A 20,505-nucleotide genomic window follows, 5' to 3' on the forward strand; every position below is an offset into this window, starting at 1 on the left:
GGCATCATGGATCTTAAGGACTTTGGATAGTATATTCATGATGTTATCTAAAATCCTATTTATTTAGTTGAAAACGTTAAGTGCTTTGCTACTTGCTCTGACCCTTCATCCCAAACTAGTGAAGGAAAAATGCAAAGAAAAGACTGAATCTGGGAAGAAGGGACAGTGAACAGACAGGAAAAAAAAAGACCACAGTAAAACAAAAGAAACCGATTTTCTGTGCTTCCGACTCCAGAGAATACAATGACATTAATTCCTACATCTTCTGGAGAGAAAAACCAATGGCACGGAGGGAGGAGAAGTGTCACAGCACAAAGTCTTCTTTAATTATAGCACAAAGTCTTCTTTAATTATCCTCTGCTTTCACAAACTTAAAAGTGATCATAAATAGTGACCACTCACAACAAGCTCTGAAATACACCTTTTCTAGCTTTTCTCTAGGTTAAACTTGCCTCCCAATGTGTAAGTCTCATTCTGGTCCTACTGCAGTCCACCTGCTTCCCCTTCCCCTCTCATACTTCAAATTAACAAAATGACATAATTTTGCTCCCTCCAATAAAGCACATAAGGAATATAGAAGGTTTAAAACACACACACACACACACACACACAATTTGCTTCAGAACTGCAGGCAGATGTTTTAAAAAAAGAAAGTTTTAGAAAAATTCATTCCCTTTGTCATTTCATTAACGTTTTCCTGATATAACTAATGATGCTTAATGATAATATATTGAGCTCAGAATCACAAGGGCTTGGGTTTTGCAATTCTTCCATTCAATTAACAAAACTATTTCACTTCAGGGAGGGGTAAGAATATTTCTAGAAGAATAACAAGTCTGTCACAATGTTCAGTACACACTTTCTGCAAGACCTACCTTCTCACCACTTGAGTAGAAGAAATAACGCAATCGGACTATGTTACAGTGATCTAGCTTTCTCATGATTTGGAGCTCTCGGTTCTGAAAAGGAAACACATGAAAATATTTTTTAAAGGATGACTGCTATTCATCACATTGACTAATGCTTAATATTAAACACTACGAACAGTGGTTATAGATACGTTACTAAAAAGTATGGTCTACAGACCAGTGCTGACCTGTAAACTATTTGTTACTAGTCCATGAACTATTTACTAATGCTCCACAAATCAAATTGAGAATAAGTGTAAGAATTTTTTATAGCAATTTGACAGAATAATTTTGTATCAATGAATCTTATAATGAAATGGGGCCTATATTTTGTATTTCCTAAAATTCCACTTTTCTAGTAATTCAATTGTTATTTTACAAAAATATCAGTCCTTAATAAATTGGAAAATTTTTAAATTGATACTTTATCACAAATAGTTTGAGAAGCACTGGTCTACAGTATATAAGAGGTGTCTGAATTGAGCTATTACTACTGAAATTTTTACAACTATAATAAAAATCAAACTTCTCCCCAAACAAATAAATTTGGGTGCAAAGAAAACTCTTTAAAAGCCCTACTGTTTTCCAAGATACAGTGAAAAATATGAGAATCATCCCCATTAGAAGGGTTCAGTTGCTAAGTTTTAGAGAGTTAAAATATGATATACTAGAAATTGTACAATCTGATAAATTTATAGACCACACAAGTAATTTCTCTTTGGAGGAGATTTAAAGTTATGCTGATTCTTCATTAAATAATATAATGACCTCTTAACACAACACATCTTGCAGTAGTAAATTTGAAGAGTATACTCGTATATTAACAAAGATAAATTCAACAATATACTTGGGCTGTCAGAAATCAGTTAGTAATGGCTAAATTACACAACACAGAGAAAGAACACCAGAGTAATAGCTATGTGTACAAAAAATATAAACTTTCAGTTAAAATAATGATTTAGCAGAGCTACAAAACATAAAGTATATACCTGGGAATCTGGAAGGGAAACGCTACTATAGTTAGGGGAATAATGGCCCCCCAAAAAAGGAGTTGAGGATGGATTGGGGACGACAAGCCAAAGAAGCAGAACTGTTCTAGAGCAGAATAAGCTTCAGTTATTAGAAGATGGTAGCAGAAATAAGTGAATGTTTCTCCTCCTCTAGAAACTTCCCAAACACCCTCTGATTGTTCTAGCATATCCTCTCAGGGAAATAGGAAACTCAAGAAGACTTTCCTTCTGTCCCTTTAACTTGACTATGAGAGCTGGGCTTATGTATACAGTGATATTTAAAATTCTTTTATAAGGGATCAATCATACATTCCATTACTTGTTATAAAATGTTTATAGCTGAAGCAATAAACAAACTTAGGCAGTACAGTATATTGCTTGAACAAAGATAATTCGAGTCTGAAGTCAGACTAAGTTTTGACTGTTGAAGAGAACGCAGAAAACTTTATCAATTTCAAAACTGTGGCCATTTCCGTTCCAAACTAAATCTATTTCTGTAAGTATATCTATAGTTTGCCAATTTGCATCTAGGTAGCTAGTTTTGTAGGAGAACTACTAGTAAGCTAAGATTCATGCCTCCTGTGTTATACTCGTACAGATATCAAGACTGACTGTTTTAGGGAGGGAGATAGAAGACGGCAAAACAGATAAATGCTGTGCTTGCTTCCTCCCGAGACCATATTAAAATTACAACTAAATTATAGAACAATCAACTTGGAGAACCATCAGAAGTCTAGCTGAACAAAAGTTGTATAACTAAGGATTTAAAGAAGTCACGTGAGGAGTGAGAAGATGGATGAAGACGTAGAATGGGTCAGCCTGATACCTGAGTGTAGAGGCTGACAATCAGGAGGGATATCTCAGCTACAGAGGTACCCCCATTCCCCTCCCGCCACTGTAGGAGGATCGATGGACTCCAGCCCCACACCAGGATCCATAGCCCGGAGTACTGGTGCCAGGAAGACGAGCCCCCAAATATCGGGCTGTGAAAAACAGCGGGAATTCCAACCAGCTGGGTGGGATGACAGGCAGAGGGAAACTCAGATGTCATCTTAAAGGGCCCCTGCACAGATTCACTTGCTTGCAGGTGCTCGCCCTGGCCTCTGGCAGACGGGCAGTGACTTGGGAGGCATCAGAGACATACAGGGAGTGACTGAGTTGTGTGGCTGCAGGGTGAGGACTGGAGGGATAGTAGCCGTTTTCCCTGTGTAGAATCCTCCTATGCAGTCAGCAGGTGGGCACCACCTTTCCTGTGTTGAGCCCTCCCCAACACAGTGGTACCTCGGTTTTCGAACGTCTCCGTTGATGAACATTTCGGTGTACGAACGCCGTAAATTTTATGGATCTATGGTATCATTAAATAGTAAAATTCACGCTAAATTTTCAGTTTTAGGGGTTGATTTTAAAGGTCTGGAACATATTAATCCATTTTGTATTACTTTCTATGGGGGAAACTGCACCTCAGTTTTCAGACATTTCAGAACTCGAACAGTCTTCCAGAACGGATTATGTTCGAAAAGCGAAGTACCACTGCACAGCCAAATCTGAATCTGCATTGGTTTGGTGAACACCGCTTGCTCCACACTGCTGACTGCCTAGGACCCCACCCCACCCAAATTGAGCAACACCTGAGGCACTTTCTTGGCAAACAGCCAGCCCCGCTCCCACTGCACTATTTCTTGGACAACTCGCGGGGTTCTCCAGGCCCCAGGTGGGCAGCTAGCCTCAGTGTGCTCTGAGACTTTTGCTGAGTAGCTCAGGCTCAGAACTGGTACCAAACCAGAATATACATTAATCTATTGAACACCAATAGTCCCATACTGGTGATTCCCTGTGACCCCACCTCACCCAACTCTGTGACCACCCAAGGTTATACCAGCAGCTGAACCATACGGGAGCTGGCAGGTGGCCTTGGAATACCCTAGGCCTTTTGTGGAGCTACCCCAAGGCCTGGACTGGTGGCTGACATCCTCAGTTCACACTGGGGCCTCTTCCACATGCCTCCAGGTCCAGCACAGGCAGCAAACAACTGCAGATCGCTTTGTAGCTCCTACCAGGTAGACCCCAGTTGATCACAGGCAGAGGCTAAACTGGGCCTGTACTGGAGCCCCTCCCAAAAGGCACCAGAACCAACATACTTGGAAGTCTACTTCAGACCACAGCAGAACACACCAAAATAGCTCCACAAGCAGCACACCCAAAAGGTAGTCTCAACAGGCTCACAAACTCACCTGGGCTAATCCTGCTCCACAGGATAAGCCACCCACACAACAGCCCATAAGTTGTGGATGGGACCAAACCCCACAGCCAGTCAGCCAGAGGGTCAATTCCACCCACTGATATGCCAATAACAATCAAGGCTCAACTATAACAGGAAGGTAAACACGACCCACACAAGGAACATTCATGGAACACCCAGCATAGGTGATCAGGGAGACTGTGCCACTGGGCCCCACAGGACGCCTACTACACAAGGTCAGCAGGTCTACACTGGGAGACGTAGTAGAACTACCTAATATAGAAACAAACAGAGAGAGGCAGTCAAAAAGAGGAAACAAAGAAATATGTCCCAAATGAAAGAACAGGAGATAATTCCAGAAAAATAACTAAACAAAATGGAAGCAAGCAACAAATGAGAAAGAGTTCAAAACAATGGTTATAAGGATGCTCATGGAACTTAGTGAGTATTTTAACAAGGACACAGCAACCATAAAAAGGACATCGAAAACATAAAAAAGAATCAGTGAGAAGTGAGGAATACAATAACTGAAATGAAGAATGCCCTAGAAGGAATCATCAGCAGACATGATGAAGCAGAGGATCGAATCAGCAATTTAGAAGGAAGCAGAAAGCAATCAAAACAGCAAAAAGGAAAAAGAATTTTAAAAAATGAGAATAGTTTAAGAGACCTCTGGGACAACATCAAGCGTAATAACATTTGTATCATAGGGGTATCAGAAGGAAAAGAGAAAAAGCAAAGGCTTGAGAACCTATTTGAAGAAATAATGACTGAAAACTTTCCTAACCTGGCAAAGGAAATAGACATACAAGCCCAGGAAGTGCACAGAGTCGCAAACAACATGAACCAAACAGGCCCACAGCAAGACCATTTATAATTCAAATGGTAAACGATAAAGACAAAGACAGAATCCTAAAAGCAGCAAGAGAAATGCAACTAGTTAGGTACTTGTCACAAGGGAGCGCTGATAGATTGTCCGCTGATTTCTCAACAGAAACTGCAGGCAATAAGGGATTGACATGAAATACTTAAAGTGATGAAAAGCAAGGACCTACACCTAAGACTATTCTACACAGCAAGGCTATCATTTAAAATTGAGGGACAGGTAAAGAGCTTCCCAGACAAGAAAAAGCTAAAGGAGTCCTGAACCCCAAACCAATATTAAGAGAAAATGTTAAAGGGACTTTAGAAGAAGGGAGGGGGAGACATAAAGTTGAATAATAAAATGGCAATAACTATGTATCTATCAATAACCACTGTAAAAGTAAATGGATTAAATGCTCCAATCAAAAGACATAGGGTAGCTGAATGGATAAGAAAACAAGACTCGTACATATGCTGTCTACAAGAGAGCCATTTCAAATTGAAAGACACACACACACTCAAAGTACGAGGACAGAAAAATATATTTCATGTGAATGGAAATTTTTAAAAAGATGGGACAGCAATACTTATATCAGAGAAAATAGACTTTAAAACAAAGGCTATAAGAGACAAAGAGGAACATTACATAATGTTAAAGGGATCAATCCAACAAGAGAATATAACCCTTGTAAACATCTATACACACAACATAGGAGCACCTAAATATATAAAGCAACTATATTTTTTAATAATAAAACATAAACAGAGATTGACAGAAAATCAATAAGGCAACAGTGGCCTTGAGTGACACACTACACCAGATGGATTTAATTGGTATTTTTACAGCATTTCATCACCCCAAAGCAGGAGAATATACATTCTTTTCAAGTGCACTTGGAACATTTTCCAAGACAGACCACATGTAGGCCACAAAACAAGTCTCAATAATTTTAAGAAGATGCATATCATATCAACTGGCTTCTCTGACCACAATGGTATGAAACTAGAAGTCAATTACAAGAAAAAAACTGAAAAACACACAAACACAAGGAAGCTCAATAACATGCTACTAAATAATAAATGGATCAACGAGATAAAGGAAGAAATCAAAAGATACCTTGAGACAAAGGAAAATAAAACAACGACCCAAAATCAATGGGACACAGCAAAAGCAGTCCTAAGAGGGGAATTCATAGCAATACAGGCCTACCTCAAGAAACAAGAAACATCAGAAATAAACAATCTAACCTTACACTTAAAGGAAGTAGAAAAAAAGAATAGCAAACAAAGCCCTAAGTGAGTAGAAAGAAGGCAATAATAAAGATCAGAGCACAAATAAACAAAATATAGTCTAAAAAAACAATGCAACCTTTTCTAAGGTTCTTTGAAAACATAACCAACATTGATAATACTTTAGAGAGACTCATCAAGAAAGAAAGAGAGAGGATCAAAATAAAATCAGAAACAAAAAAGAAGTGACAACTGACACCACAGAAATACAAAGGATGAAGAGTAAATACTACTATGAACAATTATATGACAACAAATCAGACAATCTGGAAGAAATGGATAAATTCCTAGAAACATACAATCTTCCAAGACTGAACCAAGAAGAAACAGAAAATCTGAACCAACCGATTACTACAAAATGAAATCAAATCAGGAATCAAAAAATTCCTAACAAACAAAAGTCCTAGATCGGATGGCTTCACAGGTGAATTTTACCAAATTCAAAGAATTAACACTTATCCTTCTCAAACTATTCCGAAAAATTTAAGAGCATGGATGGCTCCTCATTTTACGAGGCCACAATTACCCTGACTCCAAAGCCAAAGACATTACCAAAAAAGAACATTATCAGCCAATATCCCTGATGAACATAGGTTCAAAAATCCTCAATAAAGTATAGGTAGCCAAATTCAGCAATACATTAAAAAGATCACAGTGGGATTTATTACTGGGATGCAAGGTTTATTCAATATCTGCAAATCAATTAGCAGGATACACCACATAAACAAAATGAAAGATAAAAATCGTATGATTATATCAATAGACGCAAAAAAAGAGTTTGACAAAATCCAGCATCCATTTATGATGAAAACTCTCAACAAAGTGGGAATACAGGGAACATACCTCAACATAATAAAGGCCATACACAACAAACCTACAGCAAACATCATACACAACAGGGAATAGCTAACAGTGTTCTCCTTAAGATCAGGGACAAGAGAAGGAGGTCCACTCTCTACACTTCTATTCAGCACAGTATTGGAAGTCCTAGCCACAGCAATCAGACAAGAAAAAAAAAGTCATCCAAATTGATAAGGCAGAAGTAAAACTGTCATTATCTGCAGATGACATGACACTATATAGAGAGAGAACCCAAAAGATTCCACGAAAAACCTATTAGAACTGATAGATGAATTTAGTAAAGTAACAGGATACAAAATTAACATTCAGGTATCGGTTGCATTTTTATACCAATAATAAACTGTCAGAGAGAGAAATTAAGAAAACAATCCCATTTACAACTTCTTGATAATGGTCTCAGCAATGATTTTTTAGATATGACACCAAAGGAAAGATCTCAAAAGCAAAAATAAACTGGGACTACATCAAAAACCTTTTGCAAAGCAAAGAAAACCATCAACAAAATCAAAAGGCAACTTATTGAATGAGAGAAAATATTTGCAATCATGTCTGGTAAGGGATTAATATGAATTCATGTAACTCCATAGCAAAAAAAGAAAGAAAAAAGAGAAAAACCCACAACCATGCCAATTAAAAAATGGGCAAAGGACCGGAATAGACATTTTCTCAAAGAACGCATACAAATGGCCAACAGGTACATGAAAAAGTGCTCAATATCACTAATCATGTGGGAACTGCAAATTAAAGCTACAATGAAACAGCATGTTACACCTATTAGAATGGCTATCATCAAAAAGACGAGATAACATGTTGGCAAGGACGTGGGGAAGAGAGAACCCTTGTCCATTGTTAATGGGAATGTAAATTGTTGCCACTATTATGGAAAACAGTATGGAGGTTCCTCAACATGTCATTGCATCTGATCTAGCAATGACATTTCTGGATATATATCCAAAGGAAAGGAAATCACTATCTCAAAGAGATACCTGTACTCCCATGTTCATTGCAGCATCATTCACGACAGCTAAGACATGGAAAAACCTAAGTGTCCATCAACAGATGAATAAAGAAAATGGTGTGTGTGTGTGCGCGCGCGCGCGTGTCACATGTTGCTTAACGATGGGAATACATTCTGAGAAATGCATTAGGTGATTGTGTCATTTCACGAACACATAGTGTCCTTACACAAATCTATATGGTATGGTCTATTATTGTAATTTTATGTGCTGTATTTTTATACAACTGGCAGTGCAGGAGGTTTGTTTACACCAACATCACCACAAACACGTGAGTAATGCACTGTGCTACAACATCGCTAACAAATTTTCAGCCCCATTGTCATTTTCCAGGACCACTGTTGTATATGCAGTCCTTCACTGACTAAAACGTCATCATGTGGCACATGACTGTGTGTGGTGGGTGGGGGAGAATTTTTCAGCCATGACAAGCATATCCTGCCATTTGCAACAGCATGGATGGACCATGAAGCATTATACTAAGTGAAATAAGTCAGACAGAGAAAGGCAAATAGTGTGTGATACCATTTCTATGAGGAATCTAAAAAGGCTGAACTCATCATACAAACTAGAAGTGTGGTTACCAGGGGAGGGGGAAGGTTGCTCAAAAAGTACAAACTTCCAGTTATGACATAAATAAGTTCTGAGGGTCTCGTATATAGTGTGCTGACTACAGTTAACCACACTGTACTGTATATTTGAAAGTTACTAAGAGAGTAAGTAGGTCTTAAATGTTCTCACCACAAAAAAGTGATGATAATTACAAGATGTGACATGTTAGCTAACACTATAGTGATAATCATTTTGCAATATATAAGTGCATCAAACACGTTGTATACCTTAAGCTTACATGTTATATGTCAATTGTATCGCAATAAACCTGGGGGAAAGTTTTTAAATAAAATAAATACATAAATAATGTGCAAAGAATTAACAGAAATCCTATTTTAAAAATTATAATATATGCTGATGGAAAGAGAACTAACTCCGCGTGGTGAACACACAATGTGAGATATAGATAATGTATTACAGAATTGTACACCTGAAATCTATGTAACTTTACTAACAACTGCCGCCCCAATAAACTTTAATTAAAAAAATTAAAGAAAAATATGTTGACAATTACACAACAAATAGGAAATTCCAACAAAGAAATATTAACCTTTAAAACCTGGAAATACTAGAGTTGAAAAATATAGTTATAGAAGTGAAAGATTCACTATGAGCTCGAAATAAGATTTCAGATGACATTTAAAAAATATCTGTGAACTTGAAAATAGAGAAATACAAATTATCCAACTGAAGCAAAAAAAAACTTCAGAAAAATGGATGGGGCCTCAGAGACCTCCTGTAGGATAACATCACACCTACCAACAGATATAAAAGCAGTATTAGACAAGGGGCAAGGGAGAGAAAATATCTGAAGAAATAATTGCTAAAAACTCTCCAAATTTGAAGAAAAACACTAATCTACTGAACTATAAAGCTTAAGGGAGCCCAAGCTTAATGAACCCCAAAAAAAGTTAACACAAAGAGATTCACATCTTGGCACATCACTTTATTTATTTTTTTTAAATTTATTACTTTTTTTTTTTTTGGCTCATCACTTTAGAAATGAAGCCACAAAGAAAAAATCATGAAAGCAATAACAAAAATGATTCATCATATACGTGGGGGAAACAATACAGTTAACAGCTGACTGACTATCAGACTAATGGAAGCAAAAAGGCAATAAAAAATATTCAAAATGCCAAAAGAAAAAAAAAGCCAACTAATATGCTATATACAAAAAAATTATTCTTTAAACATTAAAAGAAATATGAAGACATTTCCAGATTTTTTTTTTAAAAAGAGAATATTCTATAGAAGACGTGTCTTTAAGAAACACTCAAGCAAGTATTACTCTCTGGCTAAAAGAAAATGACACGAGGAGGTAATTCAAATCCATGAAGAGAAATGAAAGCACCAGAAATGGTAAATATAAATGGGAAAATATAAAAGACTGCATATATTTTACTTTTGTTCTCTTAATTTCATCAAAGACATAAACTGTATAAAGCAATTCCGATAACAGTATATTATTAGGTTTATAACATAAATAGGTATAATACATATGACAATAATAGCAGGAAGAAGGAGAAAATAAAGCTATATTGGAGAAAAGATGCTGTATTTTACTGGAATTAAGTCAGTATAACTTGAAGCAGACTGTGACAAATTAAAATGCATACTGTAACTCATAAGCAACCACTAAGACAACAATTTTTTAATGTTAAAAAATCAAAACTGGACCTAAAATGGTACAGTAAAAAAGATTTGTTAAACAAAATAGGCGGCAACAAATGAGAGAACAGAGGGAAAAAAAAACATGACAGAGAAAACAAAGAACATGGTACAGGTAATTCCAACCATGTCAAAAACTACACCAAATGTGGTTAACTAAGCAGAGAATGTCAGATAAGAAAGTAAACTCCAAGTATATTCTCTGTATAGTAGACATACTTTAGATTCCAAGACACGAACAGCTTGAAAGTAAAAGGATAGGAAAAGATATACCATGCCAACAGCAACCGAAAGAGATCTGGAGTGGCAGTGTCATTAGCAAAGTAAATTTTAAGAGAGAGAGAAAGACATCTCCATTTCCTACCGGATAAAGTCTAACCACTTCATAATCTAGTCCCTCCTTATCAATTTCATCTTATCTTCCACTCATGACTGATATGGTCATAACTAGATCCCACTTCTCTCTTTCTGAACGTATTATTTCAATCCCAATTCTCAGCCACTGATCACACTTACCATCCCTGGAATGTCTCTACCCTCCCTCCCTCCCGCCTACACACATTCTACCCGTCCCTTAAGTTCCCATTTAACTCCCACCTCTTTCACAGACCATCCCCAGCTGTTCCAACTCCCACTAATCTTTTCTGACCTCTATATTCCTATAGCACACACAAATATTTTAGAATTTACTATATACTTTCTTGGTTTTGTTTTATTTTTACAACTACAGCTCAATGGTATTATATAAAAGAATGCTTTTTAAAAAGCAGCTCACAGAAATCAGATATTACATTATAGTCATTTTTAAGAGACACACACAACTTGCCCAACTAGCTTACCATAAGTGCCTTAAGAGCAAAAGCTGAATTTTGTATTTTTCCATATCACCCACAGACCTCGCTCAAAGCAGGTTACTTTGTCTTTCACAGAGTAAATTCCCTGTAATTGCTTCTACCTTAAAACTTGCTGCAGACCAGTATTTTCCAAATTGTGGGTCCCAGCCAATCAGCATTGAGAAGGGAGTGGGTAAGGTAAACAGAAGAAAACAGAAGAGAATAGAATAAAATAACAGAACTTTAAACATAGTAAAAGCAAGGACTTTTTCATTAAACGTGTTTAGTTTTTCTCCCATGCACTGGGCTGCAATGTAAAATGTATTTCTTATTACAGAATCATGGTTAAAAATTTGAAATCCACTGTAGTCAACAACCTACCCATAAAGGCATTTTTCCCCCAGTATAGAAAAAGATAAAGTACATATAAGCTGGATTCTAACTCATTACTCCGATCTGAAAAACAAAATGACTAGTAAAGATGGGATAAATATCACACCAGTACAAGAAAACCTGAAAGGCACATTTAAAGAAAAAATTTATCCTTTTGTTTTAAGTAATAACCATTAACATATATCCACCTCTAAAATAGACATAGAGGCTTTTGTTTATTTTTACATCATTTCATACCTCACACTTAAAAAAGGAAAAAAAGGGGGGGGGGGAATCCTTCTGGAAGCTAAAAGCATGGAGTCAAGAGATTCCCAGAAGGGTACTTTATGCATCTTTATGTAAAAGTTCAATAAAGGAAAAGTGAACTTTTAGGTGAAGTAATAACCAGCAAGATTCACACGGTGGGCGTACGGGTGGGCACACAAGGCTGTCTATCATCTTTTGTTCTTCACCAAATTTCATCCTACCAGGAGATCTTTTCCCCCACGGTAGAAAGCTCCATTTTCGTAAGCTAGAATTCACTTCAAAAATTTTGCTTCAAAAACTATTTTCCCAAAATATATTTTCTTTGAAAAATGAGGATTATCCAAAATTCCACCATCTATCCTTAGTAATCACACTAGGACTGAAACTGTTGAATCCACCTCTGATTCTCTGATTCCACAGTGAATTCAGATGCCCCCAAAGACCCTACAGTTGGCTAGACTATCACCTCAAAATAATTCCATGTGTACAGCAAAAATTTTGAAGCCAACTATGTGTCAGAGCCAGGGGTCTGAGTATACAAAAATTCAGTCCTTAAAGGTTTCATATTCTAATGGACAAGCAAATCCAACAATTTCAATACGATGTGAAAAGTCTAACTCAGAAAGTGCTGTAAGTAAATAGGAACACAAGTTAAAAAACTTATTACTTTGAAAACCTCTAGAAAGAGGTCAGGTAGAAAGTCTTAAATACAGTGCTAAAAAGTTTGCCTAGTACAAGCCATAAAGCAGCGCTGATGTAGGGGGTGTAATGTACAGCAGGGGGAATATAGTCAGTAATACCGTGACAGTGGCAGATGGTTGCTGGGCTTATGGTGAGCACTTCTTTAGGTCTATAAATGCTGAATAACTACGGTGTACCCCTGAAACTAATATTTTAATAAAAATCTTTAAACATTATTTTTTATTAAAAAAATAAACGCAACTGAACATGAAGAATTTCAAGGTAAAATGCAAGCCCAAGTCAAGTAAACTTTTTATATTAAAATTTAAAAAAGAGAACCACTGATGTATTCTAAGCAAGAGATTTGTTTTGGGAAGATCACTGGGTATGAATTGGGTATGAAAAAAAGTTCCTAAAGGAGAAGAAAGATACACTAGGACTGGCAGATTGCGATGAAAGAACAGTGAAAATGAAAGGGGGGCAGATCAACAGTTATTAATCACCTACTGCTATTGTGTGGTAACTGCCAGGAGGGGATGACAACTATTTGACTCACGTGACTATTAAAATGGCAGCGGAGTTCACTGGCCTAGCAAGTTGCTGGTAAGCAGGTAGGAACACATGCAGTTTGAAACGAATGAGGTACACTGAAGCGGAAAGGTCCAGGAAGCAACCTGATAATGTTTATCTTATCCTCTAGCAAGAGCTATGGATGGTTCTTGAAGCCACAGGAATAAGTAAAATTGCCTGGAAAATAAGAAAAGAGTGGCCAGAGTCTCCAGCAGCAGAGAAGTCTGTAAAAGAAACTAAAAAGAACATGGTCAGGCAATATAACCTAGACAGTGATGTCACAAAAGTCAAGCAGGGAAGATATTCAGGAGTGAATCCTGGAGAACATCAACGTTTAGGCAGACAGAAAAAAAGGAATCATACAAGAGACTGAGAATAAACAAAACATAAAAATAAAACCCTAGAATAGGAGTCCACAAACATTTTGTAAACAGCAGATAATAAATACTTTGAGCTTGCAGGCCATAGTATGTCTCTGTTGCAACCACTCAATTCTGCAGTTATAGTGGAAAAGCATCAAGGAAAATATGTAAAGGAATGGATATGGCTATGTTCCAGTAAAACTTTATTTACAAAAACAGGCAACAGGCCCACAGTTTGCCACTTCCTGCTCTAAAAGCCAAGGAAAGAAAGTTTTTTATATTTGATCTCTTTCTCACTTAATGCATATATATCATATACACAATGGAATTTCTAATATTAATTTATCAACCAATGTTCTGGGAATTTATGATATTTTTCTTTTACATTACTATAATTAGACAGTATGTAAATAAAAAATCTAAATTGTATAGTTATAAAATACACACTACTCAGGTAGGCTGAAAATTTTCTACAAAGAAACTCCAATTTTATAGAAAAAATAAACAGGATTCATACAAGCTGATTTTACTAAACAGCCACATAAACAACTTGCCCAGCATTGAAAGGGGAAGGAAAAGGGAAACAACAGAAAGGATTCCTGGAGAGCTTGAAGGACTTCTATTTCCTGTCAGCTACTATGGACTACAGAATATAAACGAGGTTCTTAAACACTTAAGTTTTCAGAGGCCCCAGCAGGTAAGTCAACACTAATTTAAATGCAACACTCCTTTAAGCCTGTATCTTTGAAAGACAATATAATAATAGCATATTATAATTAGCATAACTGATAGTGCCAAAAACTATAGATTATCGAGAATCCAGAGCCAAGCATGCGTTAATTTCATCTTCATGAACTCATTTAATCCTCTCCACTAACTTACCAAATAGGCAACGTTTTTATCCCCTCTTACAGAGAGGGTGAAGGCGTACAGAGGTTAAAGGAATTTGCCAGCAAAGAGCAGAGGCAAGATTTACACCCAGGTGTGTCAGATTCCTAAACCCATGCTCTTAACTAACACAATGAAATGTAACTCAATTCCATCAACTTTCATTTGTTATTATATGCTTGGGTAACATAATTACAATAAAGCAGGACCTCAGTATTGAAACCATTTGTAATTCAAAACAAGACAAGTTTACTAGTGTGCAAATAATAATACCACATGACAGATGTATCATTTGAGGTATCAAAAAAAACGTGAGTTTTGAAAAGAGAAAGAACATTTTTGCCTGAGATTTAAAAGATTTTTCATGAAAGGATACACATACAATTAAGTTGGATCTTAACTAGCAGGATTCAGTTCCTCTCAGGGACCATTAGCTTTCTGAATACCTAAACAAAAACTCTTAAAACTGCTTTTTTTTTCTTACTAAGAAGAAACTGGGGGGTTGGGGGGAGGGGGCACCATCCCCCCAGGCACCACCCAGTATCACTAGAATACAACTCAACTAAAATCTCAGCTACTACAGAGAATGCCTATGTGCTAGAACTATGGTTTCCACACAAACCGGTATCAGTTGGTCACTCCTTGAAATGTTTTCTCTAACTGCCTTGTAGGACAATAAATTATCTTGGTTTTCCTTCTTTCTCTCTTGCTAAATTCAGTTTATTTTGCTAGTTCTTCTTAATATCTCCCAATTTTATATTCTCAGGCCAGATGTCTCCTATGTACTCCAGAATCTTTTAGCCAGCTGTCTACTTGACAATTCTTCTGTGTCTGGTATATATGCGTACATCTCAACTTGACACGTCATGAACCAAATTCCTGATCTTTCTTAAACCTGCTCCACCCATAGCCTTCCCTGCCTCATTTGTCGACAAGTCCACTTTTCTAGGTGTACAGGCCAAACATTTTGAAGTCTTGATTCCTCTTTCTCTCTGACCTCACATTCAATCTGTCAAGAAATCTTGTTGGCTCCACCTTCAAAATATGTCCAAGATCCTAGCAATTGCACTCTTGGGCATTTATCCCATAAAAATGTAAATTTATATTCACACAAAAACCTGCAGATGAATGTTCATAGCAGCTTTATTCAGAATAGCTACCAGATGTCTTTCAATGGATGAATGGATAAACTGTGGAGCAGTGGTTCCAAGACCCCCCAAGTGGAAGCCTGAAACCCAGGATAGTACCGAACCCTGTATACATACATGATATACTATGTTTTTTCCTATACATATATACCAATGATAAGGTTTAATTTATAAATTAGTTACCGTGAGAGATTAACAACTAATAATAAAATAGAACAATTATAACAATATACTATAATAAAAGTGATGTGAATGTGGTGTGCCCCCCCCATTCGCCCCTCCCTCTAAGAACTGATCTGATAATCCAGACTAAGTGACTACAGGGAGGGGAGCATATACAGCATCAATATGATGGACAAAGGAATGAGTAACGTCCAGGGCAGGAGAGAGTGAGATTTCACCACGATACTCAAAACTTAATTTAAAACTTAGGAATTGTTTATTTCTGGAATTTTCCATTTAGTATTTTCAGACTGTGGTTGAGTGCAGGTAATTGAAACCAACGAAAGCAAAACTACAGATAAGGGGGGACTACTTTATATCCATACTATGGAATACTACTAAGCAATAAAAAGAATTAATGATACACGCAACAACTTTGCTGAATCCCCAGATAATTGTGCTGAGCAAATAAAGCCAATCCCAAAAGGTTACATACGGTATATGCTTCCATTTATGTAACTGTGATATTGTGATCTGTAAGATATGTGGTCTTCGTACATAATTCTGGCTCTCTGTTCCCCAAACCCTTGGAATTTCCAGTCATGTTCAAAGTGATTTTTTAAAGTGTCTTTTGTTATGGTAATGAGGTGACTTTTGGTCCCAGCTCCAGAGTGGGGACTGGTTGCCAGGAGAACAGCCGAGTGGTTATAGGTTTGGAACTTCCGGTCCTATCCCTTGACCTGGGAGTGGGAAGGGAGAGGAGCTGGAGGTTAAGTTCAACTGCCAACAGCCAATGACTTACTTAGTCATGACTGTGTAATGAAGCCTCCATCAACACCCAGGGGAACAGCTCCTTGGTCCTTTTTTTCAGAGCTTCCACACTGGGGAACCAAAATGAAACAGGGCCCGGTTGGGACCCCCACAAAAGAGGCCTGGCCTCTCCCTGCCCTAGAGCTTAACATTTGATCAACCCCCTCCCTGCGGTTTGAGCTTGGAATGTCCCCTGTCCCAGTTCCTGAGCTTAGGATGTCCTCTGTCCCAGTTCCTGAGCTTAGGATGTCCCCTGTCCCAGTTCCCTGCTTTAGATAATTATCCTGAAACTTACGCTTGCTTACTAGTCACAATGCCCCTTCCCCCCCCCCCCCCCCCCCCCCCCCCCCCCCGGGGTTGCTGGTTACCATCTCTATGGCCTAGCATTCTCTCCAGGTTACTGTCATCACTGCTCCTGGGTTGGTGAGCATGTTGGAGAGCCACATCGCCAGAGGGGAGGCTCCATGCAGACCTCTAGAACCATCATGTAGCCTCCGGAGGAAGGCCCAGATTTTCCCTTAAATGTCCTAGACTAGTCTGAGAATGTTAAGGCAGTTTTTGGAGGTGTTTACCCACTGCCTTCTCAGACCATCGGTGCTCTGATAATAAACGATTATCACAAGACCCAACTCCTGCATCGGTACTAGTTGAGTGGCGCAAGCAGCATGAGCCCCGGACTCGCTTGGCCTCAGGTTTCAAGAACACTTCCCTGTGCCACCCTGCCTGGCCCCAATCTCCAGGAGGAGAGAGGCTCCTTTGTTCCGCACCTCACTCTCTGTATCCAGCTGTTGATTTGTACCCTTTAACATCCTTTGTAAGAAGTTGGTAACCTAGTGAAGAAACAGGTTGTCCTGGGTTATGTGAGTTGTTCTAGCTAATTAATTGAGCCCAAGGAGAAGGTCACTGGAATGTTCAATCTACAGCCTGTTGGTTTGCACAGGTAAGAGCCTGGGCTTGTGGCTGGCATCTGAAGTGTGTGTGGGGGGTGGGGGGTAGGGGGTGGGGGCGGGGAGACCTGGCAGGAAGGACAGAACCCTTCTGTGGAATCTGATGCTCCCTCCCGGTACCGTGTCAGAACTGAGTTGAATTCTTGGACACGCTGCTGGTGTCTGAGAATTGCTGTTTGTTGGTGTGTGAGGAACCACCCCCCCACACACTTTAGAACTGGGTCTAAGAACCCCCAACTTAGTAACATCCTTGAAATAATAAAATTATAGAAATGGGGAACAGATTAATGGTGGCTGCGAAGGGTTAAACTGGGGGTTAAAGCAGAGGGGTGAGGATGAAAAGAAATGGGTATGGTTAGAAGAGGGCAATGAAAGGATCCTCACGATGGAACCGTTCTGTATCTCGACTGTGCTAATGAATACAGACATACATGCGTTTATCCTGTGTATGTGATAAACATGAGAGAACTAAATACACACACAAAGAAGTACATCTGGGGAAACCTGAGCAAGACTGGTGACTCATGTCAATACCCTGGCTGCGATGTTGTACTAGTTTTGCAATATGTTATCAATGAGGGAAACTGGGTACATAGGCTCTCTCTGTATTCGTTCTTACAATTGCATGTGTATCTCAATATAAAAAACTATGTGTGTGTGTATGTATCTCCAGGATCTGATCATTTCTTATTCCCTCCTTAGAGCAAGTCTTTTAGGAGTTGTTTGCCTAAATTATTAAAATGACTTCCTAAATGGTCTGGTCTCTCAGCTTCCCCCTGCTCACCTCCTATCTATGCTCAACAAAGCAGGCGGAGTGATCTTAGATTTTAAAACGTAAGATCATGACATTGCTCTGCTTAAAACTTCCAGTGGCTCCCACTTTGAGCAGAGTTAAAGCCAAAATCCTTCCACGGCTCACAAGGTTTCCACCCACTGCTGCAGACACCCCCCGGCCCCACTCGCCTTGCTCAGCTAACCTTACTACTTGCAGCTCCCTCACTCCTGTACCACCCTCACCATCAGTTGTTCCTCTACTTCAGCACCGCTTTCAGGGTCTCTGCATTTGCTCTGCCTTCCATCCGGAACCATCTTCTCCTAAACGCATGAATATCTAGTCCCCATACCTACATAAAATGTTTCCTCAAATGGTACACTGTCACCTCAACCCTCACTCCCAGCATTCCTTTTCCCCTTCTTGGCTTATTTTTTCCTACAAAAACAAATCATTTAACATATTGTATCTATTTCCCATATTTATTAATTATTGTCTATCTCTCCCCATTAAAATATAAGCTTAAAAATGGCATAGATTTTTTGGTCTGTTTCATCCATTGTTGTACCCTTAAAACCTAGAATAAGGCCCAACCCATAGGAGGTACTCAATAATCAAACCGTTGAATGCATATTTGGATTGATGACATAAATATTAATCCTACTGACAAAGATACATTATAATGATGCATTTCATTGTAACAAAGGTTATACAACCAGTCAGAAAAACAAAGGGGGAACTAGAGACAAATAAGCCCCAAATATGAAGTCCCCCCTTTCCCTCCCAACACACATAAAAAGACTACTTCCCATCCAGGAGAATAAAGCTGTGGTGATGTGTAACTTTCTCTCAAGTCACTCTCCAACTGCTCAGTGCAGATGAAGAACCGGCCAAGGCCCTACACTCACGGCAATGTAAAGATGCAGGCCTGAAAACACCCCACTTCAGCCAGGCGCTAGCCCATCAAAAAGAACGCCTGTATACAAAAGTGTTTCTCTCTTCCTCACTGTCGGGGCATTGTAAGGGATGAGAAAACTAAAACCTCCCTCTAATTCCTCCAAACCCAAGCTGAATATGCTTAAAACAACACAAATCTTTGTCTTTCAGTCAACATCTTAATGAGAGCATCCCTAGATAGATAATAGGTTAATGTGCTATTTAGTGTCTCTGAATTTTCACTGACAGTTTATGTCAATGAAAGACTACACTTATACGTCAATGAAAGAATATTCTTAACAAAGTATGTCCATGAAAGAACTCAGGAAAATACAACGATTACCTTAATAAAGTTTTGCAAGAACATACTGACGTGAAAGAATTTAGCAAATCCAACTGAAAAGTCACCATACCTAACTCCCTCCTCTCTCACCAAAAAATACCCCCAAATTTTCCTCCTCAATATGGAAGCATCACCAAGAGTGAGGTACTACATGGCAATAACAAGATAAAAATTCTCCTCAATAAGCCTTAAAGTTCAGTTTAGGTGTTATCTAGCCCAAACAGTGACTAGGAATATAAACCATGCAGATTCTCTAGGACTTTATGGAATCTACAAGAAGATATTCCATCACACAAATCATGAGCTCCCATATCTGATAATAAAATACATGATCTGCCTAATACTTCACATTCCAAAGGTTTGTCTTCTCATCCTATGTGGACTGTAGACTTGAATGCACAGATTGCATCATATCCTTTCTTGTGACCTATGCAACATATAATTTAGTCCTTGGTGCATACTGTACACAGATTGAGTTGGCTAGCCTTAGTTTACACTTGACCCTGTAACTCACCATGTCAACAAAGATTTTTTTTAGTAGAAGGGTAAGTGAAAGGCGCTTATTCAGATGAATCTGGCTAGATTATCCCAAGCTAAACAATGATAAAATCTAATTTGAAGAGAGAAGGTCCCTGATATTTAGATATTGCTTCACAGTGTTAAAAAGTTATTTTATATAAGTTCTCTCACATGATTCTGGGTAAAAAATGTATAAGTATTAAATGTTTCCTCCTACATGTTACCAACAAGGAACAAATACAGAGAGGTGAAATAAACATGTCTAACTTAATAAAGGGCTTTATTCAATACTTTTAGAGCATTAGGAAAATCACAAACTAGTAATGGTGGCAAAGAGGCATAGATAAGTACCTTCAGATAATATAATCACCAAGCACATTAAAGAACCAGAAGAGACTAGTTGGGGGTTAACAGTGAAATCTTT

General features: G+C 38.2%; 1 protein-coding gene across 4 annotated transcripts in view; it reads right to left on the minus strand.

Annotated features, from left to right (window-relative positions):
- GSK3B (glycogen synthase kinase 3 beta) overlaps nucleotides 1–20,505 on the minus strand; it is a 189,138-nt gene that overhangs the window by 91,648 nt on the left and 76,985 nt on the right. For all 4 annotated transcript variants that reach the window (XM_033125680.1, XM_033125672.1, XM_033125665.1 and 1 more), the window contains one exon: nucleotides 876–959. In XM_033125680.1, the coding sequence (XP_032981571.1) occupies nucleotides 876–959 (84 nt within the window). The remainder of the gene's footprint in view (nucleotides 1–875; nucleotides 960–20,505) is intronic.

The sequence above is a fragment of the Rhinolophus ferrumequinum genome, chromosome 2 (genome assembly GCF_004115265.2).
Source record: "Rhinolophus ferrumequinum isolate MPI-CBG mRhiFer1 chromosome 2, mRhiFer1_v1.p, whole genome shotgun sequence".
Lineage (NCBI taxonomy): Eukaryota > Metazoa > Chordata > Mammalia > Chiroptera > Rhinolophidae > Rhinolophus > Rhinolophus ferrumequinum.